This window comes from Gossypium hirsutum, chromosome A05 (genome assembly GCF_007990345.1).
Source record: "Gossypium hirsutum isolate 1008001.06 chromosome A05, Gossypium_hirsutum_v2.1, whole genome shotgun sequence".
NCBI lineage: Eukaryota > Viridiplantae > Streptophyta > Magnoliopsida > Malvales > Malvaceae > Gossypium > Gossypium hirsutum.
In genome coordinates, this window is record NC_053428.1 from 13,898,142 (window position 1) to 13,917,770 (window position 19,629).

Below are 19,629 nucleotides of genomic sequence, written 5' to 3' on the forward strand. Positions count from 1 at the left end.
AAGCGAAGTTTCAACACAAAAATATTGGGGAGATGGCCATATTTGTCTAAAGGAGGCATAAATCTACATATAGGCGATCAATCAATATGTATAATCCTCCTTAAAGAAGTAGTAAGTGCCCAATGAACAAAACTTCTTCTCAGCTAAGTTTAACTCTTTGAGACCAGACCAGTGACATCAAATTGTTTTGTACTGTAAAGTTAATCATAAAGGGGCGTGGACTAAATCTTTTAGCATCAACTTGTAAAATAATTAATCCTCTAACGAAGTAGCTTGTGTCCAATGATAGCAACTTCTTTGCTAAGTTTTAGAGAAAGCCATTAGGAACCAAGTCACATATATATATATGTATGTAGCAGCTAGATAGATGGTCAATTTTTGTGAAGAACTGAATAGTCTGAATTCGTTCGCTTCCTTTAGTCGGAATTACTAATATGGCCAACGAATTAGCGTTTGATCTGTTCTATAGAGTTGGTGATGAGAAGGATATTTTCGAGCTTTCATATGCTACATTTGCTGAAGAGTTGCAGCTCCAGGAGATCCTGAAGGAGTCCATTATGGGTTCTGAAAAGGAGCTGGAAGATGCAGCTAGTGAAGCCATCAAGAAACCTGAGTGTGTTGTCAGCCATGGATTATCCAACACGGAATGTACTATCTCCCATGCCTCAGGGATTCATGAGCCTCGGTCGTTCAATAAACAGGGGTCAGCTAGATGGCGTACCCAGCAGAGGTTTGGTTACGTTGAGCAACAGAGGATAAACTGGGATGACAATGGAAGAGACCGTTTCGAGTGGAGGAAACCTACAGGGTGGCACAACATTAGGGGAAGAAAGGTGGAAGATGTTCCTCAAACCAGTTCCAGGTCAGTGTTTTTTACTTATTTATGACACATGGAAAAATACATATTTTAACTAATATCTGAAACATTGGTTCTCCAGCAACGAATTTCATGCAAAAACCAGTTCCTGGGGTGAAGTCAGTCCTCTTATTGGCACTGGTAATACTGAAGATCCTAAGGGTAAAGGCATAGCCATGGATGATGACTGGTTGCTGGTCTCTAAATTGAAATCCCAAAGCAGGGGTGGAAACAGTGCTGACAAACAGCGGGTTAAACTCGGGCATCCTAATCATTTAAAGGGTTCAAAAGATGACGACACAAATGCTGTTCACGACGATGATTGCGATTCCTTGGATGATGAGGATGACTTTGATTCCGATGATAGTCAAAAGAGCCAAGAGAGTCGCAAGAAGAGCAAATGGTTTAAGGAATTTTTTGAGAGAATGGACGCCTTGAATGCAGAGGAGATTGATCAAACCCTGTGGCACTGTCCAGCATGCCAAGGTGGTCCAGGTGCCATCAAATGGTACAGAAGCATTAGTGACCTGATAGCACATTCCAAAAAGATTGGATCGAGAAGGGTGAAGTTACATCAAGAGTTCGCGATGCTTCTAGAAGGGGAGCTGTGCATTAGGGGAACCTCGGTTTCTCCTCCTGCTGACCCAATTGTTGGTACCTGGAAAGGTTTAAAAGAGGATGCAAGAGATCATCAAGTAGTTTGGCCTCCCATGGTTGTCATTCTGAACACAGTGACAAGCAATTCAAAGGATGGAAAGGTAAAAATGATCAGAAAATCTTTTGGTTTTTAATAATTGAACCAATGATGCTGGTTTCTAGCACTGATTGGATTGAAAATTGTAATATACATTATATTATCTAATGTGCATGCAATTTACAACTTCTTTCAGTTTGTTGGCATGGGAAGTCAAGAGCTTCTTGAACACTTCAGCTCGTTTCCTGCTTTAAAGGCTCAACATTCCTATGGTCCTCAAGGTCACCGTGGTTTGAGCGTCTTAATCTTTGAGAGCTCTGCGGTAGGTTATTTAGAAGCCGAACGACTGCATCAGAATTTTTTGGACCAACGATTGGATAGATCCGCTTGGAATTCTTGTACAAACGAAGTCTTGCCAGGAGGAGAGCGCCAACTTTATGGTTTCATGGCAGTGAAAGAGGACCTGGATTGCTTCAACCAGCATTGCCAAGGTGCTCTTTTTCATTCATACTGTTGAGGGTTCGAAGTAAATGCCCTGGATCATTTTAACTGATTTAATCTCAAACTAACGTGTATGAGATTTACACTTGCTTCCGGTTCGTATTCTCTTCAAGTGATTGACATGCTATTACTATTGACCAGGTAAATCAAAGCTCAAATATGAGCTCAAATCATATCAAGAAGCGGTTCTGAATGAAATCAAGAAAATGAGGGAGGATAGCCAGCAACTTATCCTGCTCGAGGATAAGCTTGAAGAAGAAAAAAAACGAGCAAAAACTCTTGAAAGATCAGTCAATGATCTAAGTAGGAAACTGCAACAGCGAATGAATGACATCTGCATATTTGAACGAAGGGTCAAATCACTGCATGAAGATAACAAAGAAGAGGTAAATAATACTCTTTTAACAAATTCCACACAAAATTTTCCTTTTACGCATAAGGTTGTTAGCTACTATATAATAAATATAGGTAACTGAAACTTGAGTGGCGTAATTTCTCAGGTGGAATCCCAGGAGATCTTTTATAAGGATCAAATTAAAATTCTGGAAGCAAGAGTCAAAGAGCTTGATCACAAGTTGAAGGAATCTGGCGCAAGTCCTTTACATACAGGGAAACCTGAGCCTGCCATGTCCGGCCGATTGGAGGAGGAGCACACTCACACTCCATATCAGTACAACTAGAGATTTAAATTGCGGTTGCGGCCGAGTTTTCGGTTGAGTTTGGAGAATGGAAAGCTTCCAAGCAAATCCAATGAAAATGGAGATTGAAAACATTCAAACCACCAGCTTTTAAGACTTTACTGCAACTCATAAAGTAATATCAGTGTAGGATTATATATCCCAGTGGATGCGTTGTAGGGTTGGGTGCTAGTTGTTTATAAGAACCAACTATTATTTCATAATTTCTTCATGATAATTACATGGGTACTTTATGTTTATTGACTTGGCCAACTCCAAAATAATAAAGAATTATTTGATTATCTTTAAGAATAGGGTTACGTCCTCGAAAATAGGTTTAATAGTTGAGGGCGGTTAAATTAAAATATTAAATTTAAAAAATAATTTTAGATAAAATAATTACACTCATTTAAAATATAAGTTGATTCGATTCAAACTATTAAAGTTCAAGCCTAGCTTAATTCAACCTAACTTTTATACAATATAAATATTAAAAAATGTTAAGGTGCCAATAAATAAAAATTTAGTAAACAAAATATTATTAAATTATAAATAATATAAATATTTTCAAACAAATTTAAAAATGTGGGCGGTCTAAAATGAGATTAAGTTAATTTTTTATAAATATGAGTAGATTTGAGTAAAATTTTAGACTCATATTTCTTATTGGGCCAAATTTAAACAAATATAAAATATGTTAATATCATGCTTAAATATAGTGTGAACTTGGCTTGACCCAACTTATGAATGCTTGTAACACCCCTCACCCGTATCCAACGTCGGGACAGGGTTCGAGGCGTTAACGGACTTAAACATTCACAACAACACATAACATTTTACCAACCATGCATGACAAACAAGCATATGGACATCACCAATATCAAACATAACATAAATAGCTAGACTTATAAGTCAGAATCATTTTCTCACTAAAGACCAATATATTTGGCCAAATTATAATAGCACATGTTATAAAATTAGGTCCCTATACATGCCACTCACTTGATAATTCTAGCATATGTGTTTATACTGTCAAGGTGTTGGCTTGATGTGTGATGCTGCCTCCGACGATCTCCAACCCTGAGCTAACTTGACAACATTAAAAGAAATGGAAAGGAGGGGGTAAGCTTTACGCTTAGTAAGCTCGCATGAAATAATAATAAGCAATTTACTAACATGCTTTCCATAGTAAAACTAATCCAATTGTACATTTACACATGTTCTGGTTAAGCTGCTTTCTTGAGTAACAGTCACTAAATCATTTATATCTGAAGTTACGGAACTCTAAATTAAGATCCGTAAATTTTCCCAGAAACTATACTTATATATCTTTCCACCATAAAATTTTCAAAATTTTTGGTCCAGCCAATAAGTACAGTTTATTATTCAAATTCTCCCCTGTTTCGCTGTTTGACAGCTTCGACCTTTCTTCACTAAAATATATTTATCTCATAGTACGAGACTCGGATAATGTTCCCTTTTGTTTCTATTAAAATTAGACTCATCAAATATTATAAGCATATAAATTATAACCAATAATTATTTTTCTACAATTTTTAACAATTTTTCCAAGTCAAAACAGGGGATCTCGAATTCATTATGAGACTGTCTCACAAAAATTAGAATATCACATAATATACAACTCTTTTTCTCCCTCTGTTTCTTTTATATGAAAATAGACTCATTAATCTTTAATTCATAATTTATTTGAAATTTAATTCAACTTACACAATTTTTGGTGAATTTTCAAAGTCACACAACTGCTGCTGTCCAATACTATTTTACTACTAAAATTCACTCTTACATAATTTCACTTAATCCATTTTGTCTTATCGAAGTTCACTCAAATATCAAGCATATTGCTCAAAATTTTCATAAATATATACCTGCACTTATTCATCACATAATCATGTTCACATGTATTTTTACTTAATCGATTTTCCCGTTGAACTCTTCGGAATAATAACTTATACTCAGTTGTCTACACATATTTTCACACTTGTAGCCAAAGCTATCTGGTACGCATAGTAGCCTGCACTTAGTACTACACACGTGACCTAACCATCTGCTACACGTAGTAGCCTGCACTTAGTACTACACACGTGATCGAAGTTATCGGGTACGCATAGTAGCCTGCACTTAGTACTACACACGTGACCTCACAATAGATCATTCGTATCGTTTCTATTCGGAAGGCTTGACCGGGAAATTCCTCACTTTCCAACATGTTACAATTTATTCATAGTCCTTTTTCCATTTGCAATTTACAACAAATAATCATTCTATAGGTAGTCACATTTCATATGATAACAAAATATAATAAAATAAAAAAATCGATAAATTATTTACGTACAAACTTACCTCGGATCCAGAAATGACAATTTACCATTCTAGTCCATAACCTCATATTTTCCTGATTTAAGCCCAAATCTCGATTTCCTTAATCTATAATATCACATTTAGCCTACTAATTAGTCACACTATTCATATGGGTCTAAAAATCATATTTTTATAAATTTTCATTTGACCCCTAAACTTTTGCATATTTGCACTTTTTCCCCAAGGTTCGGAAATTAAACTTCTTCCTATTTTCTTATGTTTTATGACATGGTGATCATTTTTCCCTTCTATGGCAACATCAAATTCTCACTCTAACATGTACTTATGAACATTAGGTATTTTTAACGATTATACCGTTTTACTCGTTTTCACGTAAAATCGCTTAGCAAAAGTTGTTTAACATAATTTCAAGCTTCATATTCTACCATTAAACATCAAAATACATGCATATCATTTATAGGTAAATTTTTAAACATAAATCCTAGCTCAAAATAATGGTAGAAATGAGCAGATCATGTTACCAGGATTTCAAAAATACATAGAACATTAAAAACGGAGCTCAGAATCACTTACTATTAAAGTTGGAAGCTTGGCCAAACCCTAACCATGGCTGCTCTTGGTACATTCTGCTGTAGTAAGAAGAAAGGGACACATTTGGAGTTTAAAGTTTGTCTTTTAATTCATTTTACCCCTAAATGACCAAAATACCCTTTTTACTATTCTTTCAAATTTTACCCAATTAAGGCTATTTTGTCCAAAAAGTTATAAAATGGTTTAATTATCATTTAAGGACCTCCCATTTAAAATTTCATAACAATTTGATACTTCTAACATGTAGAACTCAACTTTTGCACTTTTTACAATTTAGTCCTTTTTACTAAATTGAGTGCCCAAACGTTGAAATTTTCACGTAATCATTTCATGAAATCGTAGACCATAAAAATGAAATTTTCCTAATCGGATTTGTGGTCCCGAAACCACTGTTCCGACTAAGCCCAAAATCAAGATGTTACAATGCTTCTACTGTCAACTAAAGATCTTAATTGTTGCTCTTGTATGTTGTTGACATATTATAGTATTTTAATCTTATCAATATAATATTTAAATTATCTAAATGGTTTTAGATAAAAGTAAAATGTAATTATTTAATTTTAAAAAATAGAGATAACTTATTCAAACTATAATTTTTAAAAAATAAAATAAAATCAAGCTTACATTTTTAGCCTTTAAGACATTACCTATGTATCTATTTAAGGTAAATTATACAAATAGCCACCTAATTATGTCTATGTTCCTGTTTTGGTCACTCAACTTTAAAAAATTTCAATTTAGGTACTAATTTATTTTTTGGTTCTTGTTTTTGGTCACTCGTCATTAAATTGATAATTGAAAGTCTTTTTCTAACTGATATAATAACACATTTAGTCGTCAATACTTATATTTTTTTATCAATTTGATCTAATTCTAAATAATTTCAATAAATTTAACCCTTTTATTTACAAATTCTATCAGTTTGATCCTCAAACTTTCTAACCAAAGCTCTCAACTTTTAAAATAGAGACATTCCACATCTATAAATTTATAAAACCCAAGAAGAAAGAAATTCTCCAATTATATAAATATAACGTACTTGTAATATAAATATTTTACATCCATTTCTCCATCACTCATATTTTCAATAATATCCCTCCATTGAGATTTTCTAACCTAAAAGTATTCAAGAGGAAATTATAATAATAAGCGTAAATCAATAAATCCTAAAAGGTAAGTTATAATGCTTCCACTCCCAAATCTTTTATTTCAATGCAATTAATTTTAATTTTAATTTTAATTTTGTGTAAATGTGAACTTTTATAAAATTTATTTTCTTTTATGGTTTTTGGATATTAAATTTGAGATAAAAAAAATAAGTACATATATTAAATTAAAGTTTATTGTTGAGTTTAGTATTTTCACTATCCATATATAAATATATATTTAATAAAATAAAAAAGTAAAAAGTAAATTAAACATGCAATATATTTTTAAACTTTACTTAAAAAAAATTTTAAACTTTCACTATCCATACATGTGATGATAATCCTTGAATCAAAATAAATTTTTTTTATTAACATATTTGGCAGAATTAGGTAAGTTTTTTTCTTCTTTTCTATTTGAGTTTCTATAAATTTATAGACGTGGAATGCCTTTATTTTAAAAGGCAAAAATTTTGGTTAGGAAGTTTGAGGATTAAAATGATGAAATTTGTAAATGTAAAAAGTTAAAATTATTAATTTATTTAGAATTAGGATCAAATTGATAGAATATGTAAGTATCAAGGACTAAATTGTTATCATACCAATTACAAAAAGTAGCGCTATTATTTCTTTTATCAATTTAACGGTGAGAGACCAAAATATGAACGAATACAAAGTTCAGTACTTGAATTGAAAAATTTTAAAGCTGAGTGACTAAAACAGGAACATGAACATAGTTGAGTTTCACATATTTATTTATCTTATTTAATACTTCAAAATTTTGTTTCAAGCAAGATTTTACAAATTTAAACTTTGGTTTAAACGCATACTAAGGAACTTTTAAATTTGTTTAAATTTTGTTTTAAGCAAAATTAGTTTTCATGGACAATTTAAACACATATTAAGGAACTTTTTCATATTTTGTTTATAATAGAAAAAACTTTTTTTATACAATATTGAGGGTAGGGATGAGAGTCACACGGTTTAAAACCATATGTTGTATCAAACGGATATCCAAAAAAATTTTAAAGTATCAATTTATACATGTCAAGACAATTGAAAGAAGTTGAAACTACAATGATTTTTAATTGGCCCTTCAACTTTTACAAAAAAAATTATTTTATCCCTCAATTTAATTTTTCGCACGATGTTACATAAAATTAATTAAATATTAATGTATCATCTATGTGACAATAAAAAAATAAATAAAAGATTAAAATAAATTTTCCTTTTGTAAAATTAAAATATCAAATAAATTATTATACCATTTAGCAGCATTGCATTGTAGAAAAAAGAATAATAATAATAGATATTAATATTCAGATGTTGTATAAAAAGAATCTGATTCTAAATTTTTTTGGGAAAATAAATAGTTTTCAATGTAGTTTATGTAATAAGAATGAATATTGATTATTAAAAAAAAAAAACCAATCTCTAAGAAAGTTAAAACATTTGAACATACCTAAATTAATAACTATTAAGAGATTCATGGTTTCAAAGACTTATCCTTTTCCCTACAAAATTAGTAAAAGAAATGAAGCTTATAGAATTATTTATACGAATTCGAATTGTATAGTGGTATAATTATAATTGTGCTTTATTTCTAATGGAAAAGAGAGAGAAATATATGTGCTTTATTTCCCACTCTAAACCAATAAAGTCGCTTGTTCAACTTGTACATGAAGTACTTGCTTTAGAGAAGTCAAGAAGTCAAGATTTTTCGATTAAGGGAGACATTACCACTTAATGAAGTAGTTGAATCAGGGTAGGGCTCTTCATTGCTAAATTACTTGAAAAGCCATGCCGGTTACTCCATTTTGTTAAAAGAAAAAAAAAGAAAAGAAAAAACTTGTGGAGTGTAGTCATAGTCTTTCGGTACCCATCATGGCTCAAATCACACCATCATCTGATCTTGATTTTGTTGATGATTTTTACTACTCGGCACTCTTTGATGAAGACGAACATGAAATCTTTCCACCATCTGACGACAAGTATGCCGAGGAGTTGCAGTTTCAAGAGGCTCTCATGTCATCCACCGTCTTTTCCGAAATGGGTAACAATGACATCTGCAACCCATGCATCGCCCATGCTTCATCACCCCTGTTAATCCAAGGCCTGCCTCAGCCCGAGTTACTGGAGATGGAAACAGAGGAAAGCGGTGAATCCTCCTTAAGCTTCTGCGAGATTTGCGTCGAAAGGAAAGAAAACGATCAGATGTTCACTACGCAAAGCTGCAACCACTCTTACTGCTCCGATTGCATTAGCAAGCATGTTTCGACGAGGGTTGAAGAAAACTTAACCGTAGTAAGGTGCCCTGGAGTGCATTGCGAGACTGTCTTGGAACTCGATGAGTGTAGGCCTCTGCTTCCGGAGGTGGTAATCCATCGGTGGGAAGATGCTCTCTGTCAGGAGTTTATTAATGCATCCCAGAGATTTTATTGCCCGTTCAGGGATTGTTCAGCCTTACTTCTGAATGATGGGGGTGAAGTTATTAGAGAAGCGGAGTGCCCATTCTGCCACAAATTGTTTTGTGCGCAGTGTTATGTGCCATGGCATCCAGGGATTACATGTGAGGATTTCCAGAGGCTTAATGAGGATGAAAGAGGGAGAGAAGATCTCATGGTGAGGGAACTTGCCCAGGAGAAAAAATGGGCTAGGTGCCCCAAGTGCAAATACTATGTTGAAAGAACAGTAGGTTGCCTACACATGGTTTGCAGGTCAGTTAATATTCTAGTCATTTATAATACTATTCATCAATGATACTGAATGATTGCCCTTGTCTTTGGAATTTGGATGATTAGATTTTTTTTATGCTCTATATGCTGGAACGTGATAAATTCCCTTGAGCTCATATAGATGTGTTAAAACTAGACTATTTTAGACTTATGGAACTGAAAATGATTTAAAGCTTCCTAAAAAGAGTACTTGGAGTTGATTAAGGGAGTTGTCCTATGATTTTGGTCGCAGGTGTCAGTTCGAGTTTTGTTATGGTTGTGGAGAAAAGTGGAGTAACACTCATGGTGGCTGCCAAAGGAATTAAGAACACAATAACTCAACAATACCACAGTAAATGTTATCATCTTTTAAGTTGTTTTTAGTCTCTTTAAAGAAACTATTTGCATCAGATGTGCAGTAAGTTTAATTTGGTCTAATGTTCTTAGTTTATGACACATCAGATATAACTGATGTAATGAGGTATGAACTATTTGTTCGATTTAGTACTGAGAATTTGCTTGTTATTACTCTTATTTGTGAATGATGTTTATCCATTGGAGCTTGTTCTTGATTGATGAAGATTGTGGTTCATTGAGGTAGTCTTTGTGTTCAACTTACATGCTAAAATACACATTAAAACACAGGTATTGAACCTTATGAACTGTATCCTAGAAGCTTTATGAAAGAAAAAGCTCTAGAAACAGGTTAGCAATCTTAGTATTTCACTAAAGCCTAGCAAAAGATTAAACTGCTAAAATACCCTTTCATAACAATACTTAATCGAAAAGGATTCATATTTTTTAGGCAAAATAGATAAAACCTTAAAAGAAACTTTTTTTTTTCAGGTGGGATTAAAAGAGGAGAATAAAGTTGAAATTAGAAAAGGAAGAACATAAATTCAGTCACAGCCTTTTCTTTTCCTGTGCTACTGCATTCTGTGTGTTGTACTATGTTCTGATCAGTTTTAACAGAGGCAGGCAAATATAGCTATACTGAGAAAAATAGCTCCTTTTTTGCTGCTGAAGTTCCTTTGTGTGCTAATATTGTGCCAATCTTACATATAGGTCTTTGGTCAATTACATTATATAATTTTAGGCACTTTCCAATACTCATATACCCTTGGGATAACTTTTAAGAACCAAACTTGAAAGTTCGGTCTGAAAGTAGAAGCAAGCAAGCAGAACGGCTAATGTCCCACTATCATAAAAAGGACATTAAAAGTGCAGTGAATCTCCTTGTTTCGTTCTCTCGTAGGAATTTCGCTTCCTTTGCGAGAAGGAAATCAATTCTTTAGTAAACACTATGAGGTCTCCGTCTACTATCTATCTCGCACTTCTATTCAATATCACGGCTACGCGTTTGTCATTGACCTGCACCGGCATAGGGTCAACGTGCTACACGAAAATCAGTGAAGGGCCAGGCGTGCACGCGCTTAAAGTTGAACTTGTGACTCGGATTGAGCTCCTCTTGCTGCACTGTGGGTTAACAAATATAATGGAAATCATATATCAATTAATAAATTTGAGGTTTTCATCTTAATAAATATAGTAGTGATGGCCTAAAAATTTGTGGTCCAAAGTCCATTCGCAACAGATACATCGAACATATGTGCACCTGGCCCATCGTAACCCCATGCAAGCCGAATCACCTTCCAGCTAATTATGGTTCTAATTCAGTGCTCTATCATTTTCTACAAGAAAGTGTATAATCTCTATTTTCACTTGGTGCCAATACGTTGGCTTGTGAGACAACAAAGCCTTCGCTCCATATTGAGGGTAAAATAAGGTAGGAACTTGTTCACCCTAATGATGATGAGTTCTAAGAACTATAGCAATAGAATCATTGCAGATAATGTTTAATTGCCCTTTTTATGACGCACGCCAAAATCTACAAAAATGACAAAAGCTTTGTTCATCTTCTGGGATGGGTCCATCCTTCTACTAGTGTTTTAGCTTTTTGTTGGTTAGTGACAACAATCACATAAAAAATTTGACTAAGATTCTGCAGCAAGAACCACATTTTCGCAGGCAAGTTACAAAAGGATGTTTGCTATTTACTGCATAGAAAAGTCAAAACTGTTGGAATATGCATTGCTTTGCTGCCAGATGTCAAATAGGACTTGGCTTCATTGCTATTTCCCTTACGAAGTTACCCAATAAATTTGGACACCGTATATAAGATAAATATATATATACTTGGAGTTGGAGTATCAGATTTTCATACTATATCTTCATATATGTTAAGTACATCTATTGAAGATGGATATTTAAAAATAAAATAAGTGCAAATAATGTAGGTAAAACTTAAAAGCACAAGTCAAAGCTTCATATCCACTTATATTTATTTATTTGTTGATAAATTGCGTGGATCGTAATGGACATTTTCCTAGAAAGTTACGCGAAAGTTAGAATCAGAAACGGACATGTTCCTAGCAAGTTAGTTTCAAAGCTACGCCCATATATATACCAATGGCTAGTTAACTTAACAGGGGAAAAAAGATTGGTGTTGTAATTAAGTGCTTGTAACATGGCAAAAGTTTCATCTGATTTCGATTTTGCAGAAGAGGTTTATTGGTCAGTCCTTGATGGAAACGAAGGAGGTAATTTGGAAGACTTAGATGCCCTGTTAGCTGAAAAGTTGCAATTTCAAGAAGCAATACTCTAGTCGGTCAGAGAAAACGTCTCATCTTCGTCCTCAACCTCAAGCTCAACGTTGCAGGTGACAAGTTCGTCGATGCCTAAGCACAAGAAGCCAGGGAAATCTAAAAAAAGAGTCGGTCCATCCTCCTTAAGTTACTGTGAGATATGTTATGATAGAAAAGAAAGGCATCAAATGTTCAGAATCTCGGGTTGCTCTCATTGATTTTGTGCTGATTGTATTAGCACATACGTAAAGACAAGGCTGGAGCAAAACATAACCATAATCATGTGCCCAAGGGAGAACTGCAAAGTCCCATTGGAGCTTGAAGCGTGTAAGCCTCGGTTTCCTAAAGAGGTGATCGAACTTTGGGGGGATTTACTACGCGACGAACTACTTTGTGCGACGGGTGGGCAACTTTACTGTCCTTTCAAAGATTGTTCAGCTTTGTTGCTGAATGATAACCAAGAAGTCATAGCAGAAACAGAGTGCCCCTACTGCCACAGGTTGCTCTGTGCTCGATGTAAAGTTTCATGGCATTCAGGGATCAGCTGTGAGGAATATCAGAAGCTGAGTGAAGATGAGAGAGGAAGTGAAGACCTGATGGTAAGGAACCTTGCCAAAGAGAAAAAATGGAATCGTTGTCCTCGTTGCCATATCATAGTTGAAAGAACCGAAGGTTGCCTACATATGACTTGCTGGTAAGTCTATGAATTATACTTGTTTGCTTGCTTAGAAAGTAATTCGAGAAATTCGTGCTGTTTCGTTATGCGTCTAATTACGAATCTTGTTGACGCTTGTGGTTGCAGGTGTAAGTACGAATTTTGTTATGCGTGTGGAGCAGAGTGGACTCATGATCATGGTGGCTGTCAGGGCAACTGAGAAGACAAAAGTATAGAATGTAGATATGACAAGGATAACATAAGAATGAGAAACAGCAGTTAGTGATTTTGTGTTTCTTTTTTCAATAATTGGAAGTCACTCTTAGCAGTCAGATGGAAACCAAGAGAACTTGTCCTGAAGTTTGGGTTTTCTGTTAAATGCTTTGGTACAGAATTTGTCACTTTCTGAATGTCGTTTGGCTTTGTTTTGCTGCAATCTGGAAGTAATTTTAAAGAAATTTCTGCAAAATTGAGCACTCTTTTAAGTTACCAGAGTACTTTCAACAAGTGGAATCCACACGTCTTGGATTCATTTTTCCTTGATTTGAAATAAAAGCAAAAAGGCTAAGAAAATTCTACATAGAGAAGGAACAATTAGAGTCAAATTAATGTCAAGGTTACTGGATTTAGGGTCATTTCAGAGCTTAGCATGAACCCTGGCTTGGACCTACATCCAATTGAATTTTCTTGCTGATGTCTCATTAACATAAACTAGATTTTAGTTTTCACCCAATCATCCATAAAACAAAATAAATAAGGTAGATTTTTCCAAACCTAATCAATCCATATTCCACATGAATTATGTCGATATGATAGCAACCCATTTATTATTGAACCCAAAAAAAAAAATAGCAACTCTCACAACATATTTGATGCATTGTAATGAAATAAAGTAAAAATGGAATAGCTATTTGATAAAAATGAAATACAAAAGTGATAAAGGACTAAATAATTTGGTTGACTTAGTGAAATAAATAAATGATTATATATATAATGGATTAAATATTTTTAAAGAATAGGTAAGTAATAAGTATAATATTATAATATTATCCTCTTTAAATAAATTATATTTATCCAAAAATAAAAGGAGTTGAATTGGTATTTTAAATTTTTAACAAATTTTTCTTAAATTAAGGAATCTAAATAAAGAAAAGCTTAGGCAATTAGTTTAGTGATTCAACCCCGATTACTTGCCTCCACTATCTTTTTATACCTTAACCAAATATTTCTCAATTTATTATATTTAAATTAATAGCTTTTAAGAAAAATGTACAACCTTCCCAATCTCTATCATTTCACAAGGCTAAATTTTTATGGCTCAACTATTCTTTACAATTCTGTTACGGTTTTCTACCCAAAAAACTTAAGTATACTCATTTTAATTTTAATGAGAAAATACGTAAACCATAAATAGCTCTCAAAGATATGTGCTTACAAATGTTAGCTCATTTAAACAATAAAAGTTAGAACGATAAAAGATATTACAATAAATACCTAAAAGACAATGTACAAAAAAATTATGAAAAATGAATATCTAAAGTGAATTCTCTTGATTTCAATACTAGGATGCGTCTCAATAATATCTTAAGTATTTTTAAGTTGTATTTATATTCCCTACATTTATACATGCAAAAGGAAGTTACTAACCGTTTGGAGCATTTGAAAAATAATTTAAAATTATTTTACTTCACTAAAACTTTAGAAATTCAATTTTCATAGCTTATAAGCAATGTTTCTCCTTTTTTGGTATATAAAAAAAATTAGTAATATGAAAAAGTCAACAATACCGATTGAATAAACATTTGAAATCAAGAGTCGGATATTCCGTAAACATTCAATGATATATGACAAAAATAAACATTATGCAAGAACCGCCCAACAAAAAATAACGCGGCAACAAGGCATCAAAATATCCAACAAAAAGAGCCATACAAATCGAAAATATGTGACAAAAGCCTAATATCGACAAGAATAATATCCAATATAAACGAAGGTCATAAAAGTGAATCAAAACAAGGAAAGAGAGCAATTCTAAACAGAATCAACAAGTCAGCCACAAAATCCACATCTAAAACAACCACTAATCGTCTGATGAAGGCGGAGGAGGGAAACGTGACACTATTTGAGCCATTTGATCCTCCAAATAAAAAATCCGAGGCATTAAGGCATCGAAACGAGCATCTACATGCTGGGAAAGACCATGAATGGCATCAAGGATGGCCGAAGTGCGAGGTGACGGTGGTGGAGGTAAGGCAAGTACCTCCTCCTCGGGTTGTACTTCTCCTTGTGATTGTTGTGCCGCTGCCGCCTGTAGTTTGTCTTTATGAACCCATTTACCATCCTCCTTACAGTAGCCACAACTATGAACAGAGGAAACATCGATGAAGCTATTGATGGCTCGACCCGGATCAACAGACACCTTGAGTTCAAGTTGGCGAAAGATGAAAGAGAGAAAGGTTCCATACTTAAGGGTTTTGTTGCTAGAGAGGGGCCAACGAACAACCTCAATCATGTTAAGGAACATGAGGACCGGAAGGTTAAGATGATGCTTAGTTTGAAAACAATGAATGAACCAATAATCGGTTTTGCGCAAGATCGTATGCTTGTTTGTAGGATTAATGGTCCAAGTGAGGATGAGATGAAGGATCCGATCATGTAATTCTAAATCACTAGCATGATCATCTTTAAGGATTAAGGTCGAAGGGAAAGAACCTAAAAAAGTCGGATCACCATCGAGAGGAATCCTAAGGTATTGAGACAAAATGGCAGGGGTAATGGTTACTTTCTCACCCATGACATACGAAGTGATTGCAGTAACAGTTTTACCATCATCACCGTATTTGAATTCGGCGTTAAAGTAAAAGACTCGGACGAGGTTGTCATGACAAGTGCCAGTAAGTTGGAGGCAATAAAGCCAACCCCATTCGTTCAAGGTGGGAAGGTGTCGAAAATCGAGTTCATCGCGAAGAAAGGGAAGGTCAATAGGGCGAGAAATATGGACATTTCGAGTAGCAAAGGAAGTCTTGAATTTATTAAGATCGTCATGACTGCGGAAGCAATCAGATACGGACGATGGATAAACCGCACTAGATGACGCATCATCCGTCCTAGCCCTCTTCTTAGTAGCTCTATTATAGGAGGTATGAGGAGGCATGGTGAACAATTTTTTGTACGAGTAAGGGAAGAGTAAGTGTGCCAGGTGAAGACTAAGGAGTACTAAAAAACGAACCAAGACAACATAAGAAGGATAGAAGAAAACCTGCGAAAACAAACACAATCAATCGATACTTCAAAAGCAGCAGCCTAATGTAACAGTATACAAAATCTTTAATATTTTTTTAATTTATACACATATTATATATGAGTGAATATGAATTATAGAAATATAAGTTTTAACTCATATATACAAATATACGTAACAAAAAATGGAAATCGAAGAAAATGAATAAAAAAATAAGAATAAATAATAATGTGATGGTTCCAAAAAAAAAAAAATCCAAACATACTAGACACGAAAATATTTTATATAGAATTACCACTAATCATTTTAGATTAAATGTGATTAGACACTTATTGAACATATGGATAAAAATTAGCACCCTGCAACCCCTGTTCTAATGGACAATACCACATTAGTAGTGTCTAAAATTTTGATTATTATTCTAAGTTATTCTTATCTAATTTGACTATAATTACTTAAATTAATTTTAAAGAAATTCACATACTTCATTTTTTTTAAAAATTTTTAAAGAGATACGTCTCAACCATTTACAAGATACCTTTTACGAGACTTAAAATGTTTGAAAATGATTTTGGAAAAAAAATAACTTATTCATGAAATAATTTTTTTAAATAATCTGAAAATACTTTGATTGTTAGTTTAGGAATAAACTCAAAACTTTTGGGGCGAAAAACTCTTTGTTTATTATTAATTTTAAAGGAAAATAAGCCTTAGTCAATTGTGAGACACAACTCGATGAATTTTTCAATTTACAAAAACATAAATATCACTTTTATTAATTTAATAAAATGGTTCAATTGACATTTTTTTTAAATATACCCCAATCATTTGCAAGGTACGAATTAAGAAAACGACCCTCCACGATTCCGAGAAATCTTATATATATAGATATATATTTACTTTTAAAAGAAACTCGGCTTCAACCACTTGCAGTAACACCATGGATCGGTCAACCATTTGCAATCCATCAAAATTTTAAAAACATGAGGTTCAAATTGAATCTGAATTGAAATCACAAACGTAGGGATTAAATTGAACAATATAAGAACCGAATTAAAAAATAACCAGACAACGAAGAACCTAAACTGACAATTATCCAAAATTCTAAAAATCTATTCCCCCAACAATCTGAACGGCAAAAAAGAAGGTAGATTTCCCGCTTGTTTTAATGAAATAATAAACAGGTCATCTATGTAGTACGAATTAACCAACCGACCCTTTGAGGTTTCAAAATAGTAAATTTTATCTTATTTTATTTCAAGCACATATTTTTTTTAAAAAATTTTGAATTCATTATTATTAAAGAAAAACGACGTCGGTCTTTGGGGTTACAATTAAAAAGAGTCAACCGTTTGTGGCCCCATAACAATATGTCTAATATATAACACTAAAAATTTATTCCTAGAACATATTCGCAAATTAATTATCACTCAATATTCAATAATATAAAAACTTAAAATAACTCAGGGATCAATTGAAATAGGACTGAGACTTCATGCACAGAGACTAAATTGAAGCAGACAAAAAACCTGATTACAAACACGTCAAATGGCGAAGGACTAGAATAGGAATTTTCCCCGAAGCCCAAAAATATCTAACACATGAGCGGGAAATTTCCCACTTGACGCGGTGAGAGGATAAAATAAAAATAAAAAACTTTATTTATTTTAATTCTGTTCCTTTTTACTTTCTTCTTTCTAAACCTAAAACCCTTCTTTCCCTTCTTTCCCTTCTCCCAACTCTCCCTTTTTTTTTTTTTGCTCTCCCATGGCTTCCTCTTTTACCCACCATTTTTTTTATTATATATTTTACCTATTTAAATCTCTACAAACAATTATGATTTCTGTTTTATCTTTTTTTGTGTGTGTGTTATTTATTATGGAGATTTCATTGCCTTCTCAGCTTGATGATTTCGAAATCATATGAAACACTGTATCATCGAAGGCTCTTCTCCGATTTCCGGAGTTTCAACAGTCTTTTTTTAAAATCTGGGTTTATTCACGAACTAGTAGCGTGCATGCGAATAGAATAATAAAAATTAGGGGGAAAATAAAGAAAAAGAAGGAAAAAAACTACCTCCGGGTAATGGTATTTTGGATTTCAAGTTTTGCCTGTAACATGTGTTGTGATTTCTCTGATTCACCCCCTACAGTGCTCCATTAGGAGATTAGATGTTCCGGAATTACTTGTTTAGCTTGTCATTGATTTCCGACTGTATTCTGCTTCCAGGCACAGACGCTTTGGTCACATCCTTGACCGCTCCCTTTTTTGCTTGGCGATTGTTTCTTGACAATAAAAAAATAAAAAAAATTACAAAATCATCATCTCGATGAATCAATAAAGATAAAAGAAAACACATTAAAATCAAGGCCATAGAAGAAATTAGAGAAGTACTACACATATGAGAAATTCCAGAAATTGTTTTCCAAAAAGAAAGTAGTAGGGCAGACTAACCTTACTTGGAGGAGCAAGATAATGAGAATGTTTTCTCGCATCAGCTTCGTATAAGCCTTCAGAAGGAACATCAGATTAGATTCTCTCGATCAAACGAATCAAATCAACTTGTCCAGGACATTCAAAGTACCAAGTTATATCTAAAAGGGAAAAATAGATACTTCAAAAACATAACTATATATACCTATAAGTGAAAAACGGTGCTACTATAAGGGAAAAATAGTGCTTGTGCTTCAAGTCTTCAAAGTCAAAGCTACATAGTAATAATTTGAATTTTATAAATTTGATTAAGGGAGTGTTTGGATATATTTTATTATAGCAAAATATTTGCAAATCAAGGTTAATAATATTTTAAAAAAATAAAATCATAATATAAAATGAAATTAATAAAAATAATATCTAAAAATACTTTATAAAAATTATAATTAACTTTAGTATAAATTATGTATTCATAATATTTAAGTATAAAGCACCGATTTAATATATAAAATAAATAATGTTTTGTCATTTTAAAATATTCTTTTATTTCATATCATAATTTATACCTTGACATATTGTATTTAAAAAACGTATAAAATATTTAAAAATGATTTTTCTCTCTCATTATAAATCCTTAAATATGTTCACTCTTCTCCCATACCTCCCTCAATCACTCTCTCCAATGCCTCCTTGTTTATTGAGAAAATAAAAAGTCTCATCCGACTCTAACTAATCACATTAATATTTTGGGTAAACTTCACCATTAATTATTAAACTATACATATGTTTTCATTTTAGTTACTTAACTAAAAAAATGTTACAATTTGGTTACTAAACTATTCAAAAGTTTTCATTTAAGTCACTAAGCTGTTAAAATCGATGCTATATGACTTTCTCTGTTCACATTGTCTGTATCAATCGGAAACTTTCTTTCTCCTTCTCTTCTACAACTCAAAATATTTTCATGAAACAACTTTAGATGTCACAAATTTACAAACAAAATTCAAAAAACAAAAATTTTCGGCCTCCAACACTAACAGTCATATCGACTTTGAGCTAAGGTATGTTTTTTTACTTATCAATGGGTATTGATTTATCGTATCGATTGTTGAATCACTGCTTGAAACTCGCTAGCGA

General features: G+C 33.1%; 4 protein-coding genes and 1 long non-coding RNA gene across 6 annotated transcripts; 3 read left to right on the forward strand and 2 right to left on the reverse strand.

Annotated features, from left to right (window-relative positions):
• The first annotated feature begins 236 nt into the window (after positions 1-236).
• Positions 237-3,030, forward strand: LOC107958336 (protein SUPPRESSOR OF GENE SILENCING 3). The gene is made up of 5 exons (XM_016894080.2): positions 237-862; positions 939-1,614; positions 1,747-2,041; positions 2,193-2,437; positions 2,552-3,030. The coding sequence occupies exons 1-5, from the start codon at positions 435-437 to the stop codon at positions 2,729-2,731; spliced, it is 1,824 nt and encodes a 607-aa protein (XP_016749569.2). The 5' UTR covers positions 237-434; the 3' UTR covers positions 2,732-3,030.
• On the reverse strand, positions 1,622-3,817 carry LOC121229375 (uncharacterized). The gene is made up of 2 exons (XR_005927110.1): positions 3,731-3,817; positions 1,622-2,385 (listed from the first exon to the last, which is right to left on the reverse strand). It is a non-coding gene; the product is annotated as an uncharacterized lncRNA (long non-coding RNA).
• Positions 3,818-8,521: 4,704 nt separating this feature from the next.
• Positions 8,522-10,094, forward strand: LOC107958334 (probable E3 ubiquitin-protein ligase RNF217). The gene is made up of 2 exons (XM_016894079.2): positions 8,522-9,521; positions 9,772-10,094. Exons 1-2 carry the CDS (start codon positions 8,689-8,691, stop codon positions 9,842-9,844), a joined length of 906 nt encoding a protein of 301 aa, XP_016749568.2. The 5' UTR covers positions 8,522-8,688; the 3' UTR covers positions 9,845-10,094.
• Positions 10,095-11,934: 1,840 nt separating this feature from the next.
• Positions 11,935-13,398, forward strand: LOC107958333 (probable E3 ubiquitin-protein ligase RNF144A-B). The gene is made up of 2 exons (XM_016894078.2): positions 11,935-12,857; positions 12,966-13,398. Exons 1-2 carry the CDS (start codon positions 12,445-12,447, stop codon positions 13,036-13,038), a joined length of 486 nt encoding a protein of 161 aa, XP_016749567.2. The 5' UTR covers positions 11,935-12,444; the 3' UTR covers positions 13,039-13,398.
• A 1,382-nt stretch (positions 13,399-14,780) lies between these two features.
• Positions 14,781-18,700, reverse strand: LOC107958332 (uncharacterized). 2 transcript variants are annotated; one of them, XM_041113529.1, is made up of 3 exons: positions 18,519-18,700; positions 18,136-18,344; positions 14,781-16,077 (listed from the first exon to the last, which is right to left on the reverse strand). In XM_041113529.1, the coding sequence occupies exon 3, from the start codon at positions 15,970-15,972 to the stop codon at positions 14,899-14,901; it is 1,074 nt and encodes a 357-aa protein (XP_040969463.1). In that variant the 5' UTR covers positions 15,973-16,077; positions 18,136-18,344; positions 18,519-18,700; the 3' UTR covers positions 14,781-14,898. The 2 variants fall into 2 exon arrangements, with proteins under 2 accessions (XP_040969463.1, XP_016749566.2); XM_016894077.2 differs by having other exon boundaries at positions 18,514-18,700.
• Between the last annotated feature and the right edge of the window lie 929 nt (positions 18,701-19,629).